This window comes from Monomorium pharaonis, chromosome 5 (assembly GCF_013373865.1).
Source record: "Monomorium pharaonis isolate MP-MQ-018 chromosome 5, ASM1337386v2, whole genome shotgun sequence".
Lineage (NCBI taxonomy): Eukaryota > Metazoa > Arthropoda > Insecta > Hymenoptera > Formicidae > Monomorium > Monomorium pharaonis.
The window spans coordinates 19476007-19489907 of record NC_050471.1 but is presented as its reverse complement, the minus strand read 5'-3'; the positions used below and the strand labels follow the sequence as shown (position 1 = coordinate 19489907).

Here is a 13901-nt window from a genome sequence, read left to right as displayed (position 1 = left end):
ATAAATAAATCAAGTTTAATTTTAGTTTCACTTACTTTTATCTTTTTCAGATTTTAGAAATTAAAATTACAATAAGATAAAGAGTAAGTTAAAACACTTAAAGTTAATTTACATTAATAGAAATCAAATTCAATAATTTAGGTTCACATATTAACACATAACTATTAAATAAAAACTATTAAAAAATAACTTGAATAATAAATAATAAATTAATTTAAGAAATATTAGTTATCTTCATGAGCAATTTTTTTATCAATGTATCAAACTCATTTTTCCTGTAAACTTTTAATATTTACAAATTATTATTACTTATGAGTTTAGATAAATAAGAAAATTACCATTATATTCAGCAATTCAAGAAACGTAAAATCACGTATTTAACTTACACTTGTGGAACCAAAATCGGCCAATTTTACCCATTGTCTTTTGTTTTATCAAATTCGTTTATTTTTATTAATTACAGTTTATTAATTATGATACATAACATTACGTAATATCAAAGCTACACAAGTAAAATGCATTAAAAGAATTAGTTACTCGCATAAGAATGACATCTACATGTTCCCTGAATTATTTACTCCAAAGACCCAGAATATATTGCTAACGAAATAAATTTATAAAACATAAATCTATAATATTTAGTTACTACAAGAGTGAAGTACATCACAAATAGGTAGATAAATTTATGTTGTTTTTTAAATTTATTTTGTTAGGAAAATATTCTGTGCCTTTGTATCTTGAAAACAAATACGGACCGTTAGGAAAACATCACGGACCGTTTAGATACCATTCTTATTTGAGCAATGACTAAATAGTATGTCGTTTCATAAATTTATTTTGATAGTAAAATAATCCGAATATCTTCAAAAAAAAAAAATTTAGGAAACATTTAGATACCATTCTCATACGAGCAACTAATTTTTGTAGTAAACATTATTCTTATAGCTATATTACGTAATAATATTTATTTATTTGTGAAAAATGACTTCTTTCGATTACAACTGAGAGCGAAAAATAACAAATAATTTATATTATTAATTCTTTAATTTGTTTTATATACATACTTGTTTTGTAATGGCTTAATATTAAGCTATCTGGCCATCGGTAACATTTTTATAAGAAATTTTAGAGCAAAAAATTAGTCATAAAAAATTACGTATACTTTCATCAGCAAAATATAATAATAATTAGCAAATACCCATATATAATTTGATATGTTCTAATAATATAACTTATTGTTAGCTAGCTTAAAGACTTGTGGGCAATCAGGAAAGCAAAAAATTGGTAAATTTTTTTAAATGAGTAAAACTGAATGAACTTATTTATTGAAAAACCTTTACATATAAAAGAGGAACACTTATATAATATGCAATAATTTTTTTATTAAAAAAAATTTTAAAATAAGTAAAAAATAGCAGCTCATCGAAGACGCTTCCAAAATAATTTGTCTTGCAATGTTCATTCTAACGCGTGTGTTAAGTTAGCCCCCACACATTAAAATTCTGATATGAGTTCCGATTTTATTTTTAAGAGATAAAGAATTCTGTGTAGTTTAAAAAAAGAGTTCTGTTGATTAACGGTCGGAAATTAAAATTTAAAAAATGGGATGCTAACTTCTTATCGAAATTTCAGATTCGAATAGTTTTGAATGGCTCAATAGTTTTATTTCACGATTATCTAGAGTTCCTGAAGCATAAAAAAAATTTCGATTAAAAAAAATTAAAAATTATTAAAAATTTGATTTTAAGATACGATAGTTGTGAGATGTTTCTATTGTTATTTTACTTATTTCGCAGAGTTCTTGACGAATAAAAAAAATTTAGATCAAAAAATTAAAGAATTATGAACTATAAACAAAATTTCAAAATCAGTTAAAAATGACATGTATCTGCTTATCCTGTCATCCAATCGTTCTGGCTTATAAAACTTTTCGCCAGACTTATCGAGAACTACTCAAAAATGTAATTAGAACTATTCGGAACTGCAAAAAATTTTTCGACCACGGTATTTAGAAAATTTTGCGATCACCATTTAATTATGTAACAGTACCTTACAAACCGTTGACCGAATCGTTTTGACTTGTAAAATTTTTCGCGAGAACTCGACGAAAACTATCCAGAAATGTAATCAGAACTATACGGAACTCCAAAAAATTTTTCGACCACAAGACTTAAAAAATTTTGCGATCATCGTTATAATACGTAACAATACCTTGCAAACCATTGATCGCTTTCATTCGTAAGACTTTTCGCTAAAACTCGTCGAGAACTATCCAGAAATGTAATCAAAATTGTTCGGAACTCCGAAAAATTTTTCGACCATGGGACTTAAAAATTTTTTACGATCACCATTCTAATATGTGACAGTACCTTGCAAACCGTTGATCAAAACGTTTTGATTTATAAGACTTTTTGCGAGAACTCGTCGAGAACTACCTAGAAATATAATCAGAACTATTCAGAACTCCAGAAATTTTTCGACCATGAGATTTACAAGATGTTCGATACCGATTCTACATTTTTGCAAACTATTTGTGTGATCTCTTTGAATAATATAACTTTCCATCAGAAACCCTAAAAACCTACCAGAATTTTAATCGTAATTGTTTAAAATTCTAAGAAACTTTTAGTTGCGTCAAGTTTACACAGTAAAAAATATTTTGTATTTGTGTTAAAATTTTTCCTTGTAAAAAGTTTTGTGTTAAATTTTTAACACAGTTGTGTTAATTTACCATATTACTGTTGTGTTATTTGAACTTTTGTATGTTAAATTAATATTAACTATTTTTAAAAGTTAAAATAACACAATTTATACGTAAATACATGAAATCTTGGTGACGTATTTTATATGTTAAAGTGAACAAATAAATTATGTTACTTTCCTCTTTGTAACAGTTACCATATATTAAATGAACATATTTCTCATGTTATTATAAAGAAATCGTTGTCTTATATCGTTTGATTCCCCCCAACCCCACGCAACGCGACGTTCGTGTTTATAGCCGCTGCAACAGACCAACAAGTCCCTGCGTGTAGCGAACACGGATGGCGTAGCGTATGTACCTCACTTTTCTCACTTTAGTGATTATGTGTAAGTGTGAAGTTATCGCTTGAGACTACCGTGTTTTTTTCTGCATAAGAAGCATTTTTCTAATTCCCACTCAGTGATCTCAGTGTGTCGATTACGACCATCGTAAGTATTATGCGAAATCTTGTGATTTAGTCCTTATAACTTCTTAAGTAAAATTAAGGACCATCACTAATACGGCTGTGTGACGACGATTTGCAAATAATTAGCTCGCCGGCTATTTAATTCCATTGAAAACGAATTTAATTGTATAAACATCAACTATGTCGATGAAAAATTATAGTCGCAGAATAGCGCCAAACGAATTTGAAAAACAAGGGGATTGTTTTATTTTTCTACGCAAGAGTAAAATCGTGTGCGAATACGAAACTCTGGACAAAATTCTTATTCCGTATGTATAAATTTTTCATCGAAATTTTCATTGTTCTTCATTGTTATAATTTTATTGTAGACCTTGCTTGAATTTTATACTCTTAATTCATTAAAGAGATATTTTCATTTGTAATGTAAAAATAATGTTAGAGCTAATATCACAGAAGCATATTTATTTTATATGTTTATTTTTTGTTATATCTATTTATATCTATATTTATATGTTTTGTGTTATTCTTATATTATTATTTACAATTTAATTTTCTACATATATTTTAGTCTTTTCGTAATCTTCATTATTTTTCCAGTCTATATTTATCGTTAAACATGCAGGAAATTAATATAAATTATTTATTCTGCGTTTTGCAATATAAAGATGATAAAGTATGGGTAAAAATTGAAGAGCCATGTAATTTTCACCATTTTATTGTAAAAGGTTATTTTTAATATATTTTCTAAACATATACATTAATACATTAAAGCATTATTTATTTTATTTAATAGTAATATATGTATTGTCTATAGCCGAAGAAACTTTTCCCTCATTAAGAAATACAGATTTCATATTCACTGACATAAACAATGCTAAACTGGAATCAGATATTTTATTGGATTATGTTCGAATAAATCCACAAGGAGTTATAATTAAAATAAAAACTGTTACAAATATCATTGATATCTGTAAGATATAAAAGATTTTTATTTTATTATAATAAGTGTTATTAAATTAGTTTTCTTTAATATGATTTTTTTTAGCATTTTCGCAAACTTCTGAAGAAATAAATATACCATCTACAAGTTCAGATAGAGATGCAGATAGTTCTATTGTAGTATCAGATATTTCTGATATTAGATCGGATAGTGATCCTGAAGAATATGCATCATCCTCAAAAAAATGCAAATTAAATACTACCGCTTTGGAAAATGAAATTATATCAAAAAATGTATGATAAGTAAATTTCTTTTTGTTTTGCTTTATTACGTTTATTTTGTTTTATTATTTTATTAATACGTATTGTAATTTTTTTCTAGAAATTACGTGAAATAATAAAAGATTCGGCGTGCGGACAAGAAATACTTAACGATTATGAAAAAAATAAATATTTATCGGAAAAGAGTAGAAGGCTCGTAGTAAAAATTGTTGTGCAACATTTAATAAAATATAAAGAGAAAGTAAACAGACAAATTTTATCTCATGAAAAATGTAGTTATGCACAAGCTATTATTGACCTCTTTCCAAATTTAAAAAACACTGAAGGTGATCTTGGCTATGTAAGTTATATTTCATTATTATAATATTAATCTTTGTCCATACTGCGGTTTCTCAAATTATTCATATCACCTTTTAAGTGATACAATAAATTTCTGGTTTCAAATATCTTTAGAACTGGACGTCCAACAATCTTTTGTTAGTTAAATTTGAATTTAGTCTTGAAAAAATTACAAAAAGAAATTATTCTGATAATATGGAAAATTTCATATTATACGTAATTATATAATGTAATGTAATGTAATTTGTACAATCTGTATACTTCTGCATTGAATATTTCTTTATTAATATATTTTTATTTATAAATTTAATTTATGTCTTTTTATAGGAACATTTTTATAATCCTGAAACTAGTACTGGATATATTGCTTCACGTTTATCGAACGTACAACGAAAAAAAAGCGTTTCAAAAATTGTTTTTAATAAAAAACAAAAAGAAAATATCGAAAATATCAATATAAGAACTGAGTATGCTGATGAAACAGATACTATTAAAGACTCTATAGATTTTATGAAACATGCAACATTGGAACAGAAAGATAAAATTATAGAAAAAACTAAAGAAACTTTTAAAGTTAGACGATATTTATATATGAATGAAAATTTTTTTAATGTATTTCCGAGATTTTTGGACATCCCGGATTTGGTAACAATCATGATTAATTTCTAGTTTTTTAAAATTTTTTATTTTTATATGTAATTTTTTATATATTATATACATGTATATATAGTAATTTGGATTTTATATAATTTAATAACTGTGAATAAATATTTATAAAGTATCTTATAAAAAATATAGTTTTAGATTGATGTAGAATTTAATCTACTTTTTCCTGAAGTTGAACAAGACAAATTTTGCCAAATATATGTAGAATATGTTAATGCTATTTTATCAGTTTACGAGACTGAAAAGAATAACATATCTCTTGGTGTTTATTTTTTCATTTAAATTATGTTTTAACATAAAATTACATTTAAATTAATACTTTAATTAATTTTAATATGTTTCAATATGTTTTAATTTTATTTTTAAGAATGGAGTCGTGTTACTAACTCCTTTATTGCCTTGACACTATTGTTACCATTAACAGCAAGAGGAAAAAAATTAGCTGCAAGAGATAAAGCAAACAATATTGTCAAAAAATTGATTGTTTTTGTGCAGGTTCGTATAATTATATATTTTAAATGTTAAAATTAATTTTATTTTATTAATAATAATAACGCTATATAACATTAATAATTTTTTCATTTTTCAGAACGGAACACCGTTGCATTCAAATGAAAACGTTAATCAACCAAGACTTGTCGTTGTCGGTCCTAACAAAATAGCATTTGAACAATGTTTTCTTGAAATAAACAAGAAATTTATTTTACTACCAACGAATGATATAATTAAGTCAATTGATTATTTGTTCAAAGCTCACTATGTTTTTCATGTCGAATTTGAGAATGATCTTAAAAATTTTTGAATTTTTCTTCAACATTATTATTACAAAATTCCAAGTAAGTGTACAAGTAAACTAATTGAAGTACACCCAAAACTTGAGGTTGCAAAAAACAAATTATTAACTAATTAAAAGAATTTATAACTTTTTAATTTATATTTTTAGTATGATTTTAAATTCTTTTATTTTCATCGAAAAATATATATATTATATATATTTATAATATATTTTTGTCTAATTATAATATCTTATGATAGTATTAAAGTTTAATTCTTGCAAGAATTGATTATATTGCAATATCTTTGTTGATAAAAACGCCAAAGAAAATTATATTAACATATATGTATAATTTTTTTATTTTAGAAAATAAGAATATATAATAAAATAATATTAATTAAAATTAACATTCTTTTTTTGTAAATTCTACGCTTTTTCCAACGTAATAAAATTGTAATTAAAAATGTTTTTTCAGTGTTACTTATGCAAATATAAAACATTAAAGATTAAAGACATATGTCGTCACTTACGTGATGTACATATATTGTTTGAGAGCTCTAATCTTATTTTAAAATGTTGCGCAAATACAGATTGTCCTGCTGTTTTTAGAACATATTGTGGCTTTACAAAACATTTAAAAAAATGCATTCTTCTAAAAGAATCTGTACCTTCCACAAGTAACGATTATGCACAACCAAATATTAAAAGTTATGAGGATTTTGAAGATCTTGATATTACAATTGATAGTTGTAATTCAGCTAATAATGTAGATTTATTAAATAAATCATATATTGAAAAAAATCAACTAACAGAAACAAGTATAGAGAAAAACCAACTACAGAAAACTATTTCGAATTACGTAGCACATTTATATTCTTTACGTTTGCCTGATCTCGTTATAACAAATATTTTAGAAACAACATTAAACTTAATATTTCCACTTACTGATGATATATCATTGATTTCAAATTTGGATGAGCGTCAAAATCTTACTAATGACTTTAAAGTTACATTTGAAAATCATTTGACCGTGTATAACGAAATAAAAATTTGTCACCAAATTTTATTCAGCCTATTAAAAAAGCTCATGGTGTTGGAATAAAAAAAAAATATGATAGTAAAATACAATGCTACAAACAAGTTCCAGTAACACGTACGTTTACGTATGTACCTATATTAAAAACTCTTCAGTTTATATTAAACAATAAAGCTGTTCAACAATACTTTACTAATGATATTACGGTAAATAGTAATACTTACACTCATTTCGTTGATGGTAAAGTTTATAAAACTAATAATTTTTTTCAATTAAATAAAAATGCAATTTAAATTCAACTTTATTTCGATGAATTTGAAGTATGTAATCCTTTAGGAAGCAAAACTGGAACTCATAAAATTGAAGCATTTTATTTTACAATTAATAACTTTTCTATTTATATTAATTCAAAATTAAAAAATATTTTTTTGGCAGCGTTATGTTATAATGCTAATATTAAACAATTTGGAATAAATCCTGTATTAGAAGTAATTGTCAATGATATTAAAATTCTCGAAAATCACGGAATATTTATTGAGTCTTTAAACACATACTTAAAAGGTACACTAATATCTACATCTTGCGATAATTTAGCAGCAGTTATGTTGTTGGGCATGAATGAATCATTTAATTCTCATTATTATTGTAAAATCTGTACAATGAATAAAAAAGAAGCCCAAAAAGCATGTATTGCAAACTCAAGTTTATTACGAAGTACGGAAAGTTTTGTTTATTTAGCAGAGCAACAAAAGTATGCAAACAACGATACAATAAATTTTTTTGGAATAAAACATAAAAGTGCACTGTTAAATTTAGCTTATTTTAAAATTTCAAAAAATCTCAATATTGATGTAATGCATGATTTCTTAGAAGGAGTTTGCCAAAGAGATTTAAAATTATTTATAAATTTTTGTAAAGAATCTGGACTTATTACTTTAAATGATTTAAATGATAAAATACAAGCGATTTGATTATGGCTTATGTAATAAACAAAATCATCCAAGCATTATACTTCTCAATAAAAATTCAAATTTAATAGGACAACGTGCAGCACAAACTCTTTGTTTAATAATTTTTTTGCCTTTAATTTTACAAGATGTAGTTCCAAAACTTTATGAGAATTTTAATAAATGGAAAGTAATTTTACTACTCTTAAAAATGTTAAAAATTGTTTTATCACCAAGGATTACACCTAGTATGTTAAATGATTTACAAACAACCATAAAAGAACATCATGAACTTATAATTAAAGAATATTCTGTTTTTTTAACACCAAAAGATCATTTTATCACTCATTATCCCATGATAATAGAAGAAATGGGTCCTCCTAGAGCTTACTGGACCATGCGATTTGAGAGCAAGAATGGCTATTTTAAAGATTTAGCTCATAAATTAAAAAATTTTATAGATGTTGCATTCACTCTATCAGTACGTCATCAAAAATATATTATCTTTGAGTGGGAAAACAGATTTAGTTTTTTAGATGAACCAATCCTCAAAAATTTTAAAAAAGAAAGTTTAAAATCTACTGATTATGCAACAATAATTGCAAAAAATTTAAATATTACATGTAATACTTTTATTTACGTTGGAAAAAGTGTACAATTTAGGGGTACAAATTTAATATTAAATAAATTTATATGTACATCTTTTTCTGAAAAGTTTCCCAATTTTGGTAAAACAAAGTTATTTTTTGCTCTAAATTCTGTAGTGTATGTTTTATTTGAAAGCTGGAGTACTATTGATATATCTCCAATAAATTTAGGATATATTGTAAAAAATAATTCTTTATTATTTACAATAAAAATGGTAAATTTACCATTTACTAAAGCTTGGGAAGCGTACACTTCAGAAAATCATACGACAGTTATTACTGAATATTTTTTATAATATAATGTAACAATACACTGACAGAAAAGAATGCTTAATTTAAATAAATATGTATTTGAATCAAGCATCCTTTTCTGTTAGTGCAATGTATAATACTCTTGTATCTTATATAATACTTTTATATTGAATAAATATTGAATAAAACTAATTTGTGCAAAAAAGTGTGCTATTTTTTAAATAAATAATTTTACAACAATAATATTGAAGTAGTACTAATACCAATTAATATTTATATAACGTTAATATTTTTTGTATGTAAAATGTTGGATTTTCAACACATAGAATATGTTAACATTTTAAAAATAAACTAACAACATTTTTTATATGTAAAAGTATAAGATTTTTAACACATACATTTAGTTAGATTAACGTTTTAAATACGTAACATCAACATTTTTTGTATGTAAAATGTTGAATCTTTAACACATAGAATATGTTAACAACATTTTAAATATAAACTATTAACATTTTTTTAATGTAAAAGTATCGGGTTTTTAACACACACACTTAATTAATTTAACGTTTTAAATACGTAATATTAACATTTTTGTATGTAAATGTGGAAGGTTTTTAATACATAAATTATGTCAATTTAACATTTTAATTTCTTCAAAAGTATAAATAGCTATTTCTTTAAAATGTTAAAATAACATTTTGTTTTAGTTCCATTTAACATTATACATCTGTTAATTTAACTTAAGTTTCCGTTCCTGATACTGTCAAAATGTTAAGTTTTTGTGTTAATTCATTACATATTATTTATGTTACTTTTTAACATATTTGCTTTATGTTATATTAACACAAAAATTTGAGTGGATGATTTGGGACATGTAAAATGTGTTAAATTTAACACAAAATGTTTAACTGTGTACAGATCCAGGAGTTAAGGAATAGAAGAGTATGAATAACATGCACAAGTAACATTTTGTGAAACATACATAAAAAATTAATGTGTGGAAGAAATTTATTGCCGTAATAATATATAAAAAAAGTATATTATATAAAAAACAAATGTAAGATCGTATCATATTTTTATGTGTTGACAAAATTTTTATGAATTTCTTACATACATAATTGTATGTGGTGTCACTATTTTTTCAGGCAATATGAAGCTTCTTGTTTTTGTAAGATCATCGTATTCGTACCAGTATATCCCAGTGTAAGTAATAGCAACATAATGATCATCTTTATAGCTTGTGTTTGATTTATACGATACATAATTAATTATGCCGCATAATATATAATTCCTGTCATCAATCAATATGGATTTTGTCATGCTATCTAAGGTAGACGTTTCGCGATGATCAGTTTTATAATGTGGATCTGTTATTAAGGATGTATCTAAAATTATATGTGAACTACATTCGTATTTTTGTGTTAATGGAAAATTGCAATTGGGACAGAATTATGTATTTCCTGAAATACTGTATCATTAATTGATTTTTATATTTTTCCAAGTCCTGCAGTTATTGGCATATTAATATTGATAGATAATGTTGCAAAATTTTGATTTTTGTAATAATTGCATTGTTGGAACTAATACGTGTAATACTCGGCAATGTGAAAATACGTGTAATACTCGGTATTTGTGAAAATTCTATCTATTAAATGAGCTACGTTGCAGTTAGCGTTTATAATTTCCACATATCTCGTCGCAAAATATTAACATATATTTATACTTTTTAATATTGATGCAATTTGTCTTTTTTTTTGTTTTTTCTTCGATATTGTAGTGTATTTCGCCATTGCTTCCTTTATGCGACAAGAGTGATCCACAATGCCAATTGGTTAATTAAATATAAAATTTTCTAATTGGTAGTTTACCAGAAAATCTCAAAGCATCGGCCGATATAAGTGAATGTGTGCTATCGGGCTGTGTGTTAACGGGACCTTCCCGTTTCGGCCAAGAAACTTCGAAAATCTTATCAAGATTGCGGCATATAGCTTAATAACGCCGCGAGTCTTTGACAGAACACGATCAATCGCAGCGCGATTGAAGGCTGCTACTTTCGGCGGTGTCTCCGCGATGTCTCCGCAATGTCTTTGCGATGTCTCTGCGGTGTCTTGTTTTGAAGTGTCGGCTAACTTTCATATTGTGTAGGGCAGAGACACCGCGAAAAGTCGTGGTCCTTTTTAATGACAACGATTTTAATGATCGCGTTCCGTCAAAGATTCGCGGCATTATTGATCTACATGCCGCAATCTTGATAATAATCTGCGATTCGTCTCATCCTAAGCAGCCAATAAGATTTTAAGGAAAAACCTATAAAAGCTGCTGCGAATATTTTAACCCGTTCTATCGTGTAGTGCACGACGTGTGAAGCTCTATACGTAACGTTTTGTGAAAACCGAAGTTATATTGCAGCAAACTGGTAAGCACAGAATTAAGAATGTAACTTAAGAAAATTAAATAAATCAGACACAGTTATTATACATTCGATCGTATATTGTGTAGTACACTTAAATACGATTAAATGAAAAATATATATCGAATAATGCCATTACGAGCCATCACTAGATGTTCGTTTGTGTATAATAATTTATTGTCTAAGTATAAATGATAATATTCACTTCATGGAATTTGCACGCCGCATATTCGTCGATCTTGAAACACTGTCCTTACATTGACGAGCAATTTGATTTTTAGTTTTGATGCTAACGAGTATCTGTAAGATCCCTCTTTCCTCAAAAATTGTAAAAAAATTATTGCGAAAAATAACTCTTTTAAAATTCGAACTTGGATTTTCTTACAGCATGTCTAGGTGTCCTTCCAATTCGACTATCAATTTTTTTCATAACACGTTTTATTCATGCAAATTGCTGATATTAGCAAATACTTTAGATGTAAATATTAAAATAGTTTGTCTAAAGTCATATATTATTATTTGTGACAACGGTATATTTATAGCTTAAAAATTTTTTAAACTATCTTGTAGTTGCAACTGTGTCCTGTTTCACCGAAAGCATTTAGAATACTAGCATACTTCCATATGATGTTACAATTGTGTACTAATACAATTATGCACTGAAAAAATGTGATTTGATTTACTACGGATATTCAATTTATTTGCAATGTAGCTTTGCTGATTGAAAGAATGATTATCATTATAATTAATTTTATATGAGTTTTGCTCTTCTGTCCAGCAGTAATAGTAAAATTATTCGATATATATTTTTGATTTAATTTTTCCTAATTTCTTGTCGATGTATCTTTATAGAATTAATTGTTTATAAGTTCTATCTATTGTATCTAATTATTTTTTATTATTCTTATTTTGATTTCATCATTATTACTAATAATTAATTATGTTGTATTTTGTTGATATAGAAATTGTCATTTTAATAAAATATTCCTTACGAAGGAGAATGTATGATATAGAAAAATTACGTATTTTATTCATAAGTGAAGAATATAGAACAGTAGATGAAATGGGTCAATGTTTTCCACCTTCTAATGAAGTTTTTAAACGCATCTAAATTGCTATGGATGGAACTCTTTCTAGCAAGCATGCATATACAATTGTTAAAAATAAGAGAAATAGTAAGTTTATGCCAAGCAATATTAATCGCATTTGAAATTAAAAATACATCAGTAGAAATAAATGCAGTCTGCAGTTTTGATCCAAATTGATCGATACCTAAGGACAAATTTGACGTATTATTAACATTTGAAGAATGGAAACGTATTAAACCTTCAAAAACTACGTATGAAGGTGGTTGAGATCTTATATTACAACCGGGATGAATAGATCTTCTTGCAGAAAAAATTTGGATACAATATCGAATACCATATCCTTGGACATTTAAAAATGTCAAAAAAAACAACAGCGACATATATTCGTATCAAAACAAAGTGCCCTGAATGTAACGCAAAATTATGCTGTACATTAGCTCAGGAAGTTATTAAAAATAGAGATGTTATTCTTAAGTGTGCTATTACAAATGCCAATTTTGAATATATTCATAGTAAATGTAGACAACTTAGAGTACGTAAACGTGTTCAAGTAGCTAATACTATAATTGATAATAAAATTAATGCAATTTCTTATGTTCGAAACGAAAGTAAAAAGCTTATTAATTTCGGTGATATGTATCCACCAATACTTCCAACCACAAACGTTTTGAGGATACCTGTAAATGAAGTTCAAAATAAACGACTCGGACTTACCGGATCCAAAGTTCTGGAAAATTTGGTGAATGCAATGCATACAATACATGTAGGACTTATTCACAAAATTGGTCTATATCCATTTTTTTGTTACTATTGAACAGAAGAACAAAAACATTCGTATAAAATTAATTGTAATGACAATGTTCCATTGTAGTCATTGATGCTACGGGTTCTATATGCAAACGAATTAAATATCTACATAATAACTGTCAAACAGTTTGACAGTTACTGCCTTTCAGTAAAGACATACAATGTTTCTCTTGCATTATTTTTAACGAATTACGGCGGCTAAAATCTTTTAAAAGTCACTCAGGAAGATGACCTTGACAACATATGTCAAGGCCAAGGTTATCGGGGCGGGCTCTGCTGATCGGTATATTTACCCTTGTATTTTTAAAACTACAAATATTTTAAAATTACGGCCGGCCTTATTGAGAGGAAAATGAATTTTTCCACGACGCGGTGGCGGTGTCGAATTAGTGGGGTACCTTCAATTCGCGGAAAAGTAATTCTCCTCCGGTTCCATCGCGGAACTACAGAGAGGTTGCACTGTATCAACGCAAACGACGTTCTATGCTAGAATGCCAGTTTTTGTCACACAACGCTTTCTGAAAGATCAAATGACAGGAACGT

General features: G+C 26.5%; 2 protein-coding genes across 4 annotated transcripts in view; one reads left to right on the top strand and one right to left on the bottom strand.

The window, feature by feature from the left end:
* The window catches only part of LOC105838994 (ADP-ribosylation factor-like protein 4C), a 77974-nt gene that overhangs the window by 49180 nt on the left and 14893 nt on the right, over positions 1–13901 (bottom strand). The window lies entirely within an intron of this gene.
* On the top strand, positions 65–5253 carry LOC118645458. Of its 2 annotated transcripts, XR_004963146.1 has the most exons (5): positions 65–3478; positions 3768–3895; positions 3985–4140; positions 4216–4731; positions 5058–5253. XR_004963146.1 is itself a non-coding variant. In XM_036286506.1 (4 exons), exons 1-4 carry the CDS (start codon positions 3351–3353, stop codon positions 4407–4409), a joined length of 606 nt encoding a protein of 201 aa, XP_036142399.1. In that variant the 5' UTR covers positions 65–3350; the 3' UTR covers positions 4410–5051. The 2 variants fall into 2 exon arrangements, 1 of the variants encoding a protein (XP_036142399.1); XM_036286506.1 differs by lacking the exon at positions 5058–5253 and having other exon boundaries at positions 4216–5051.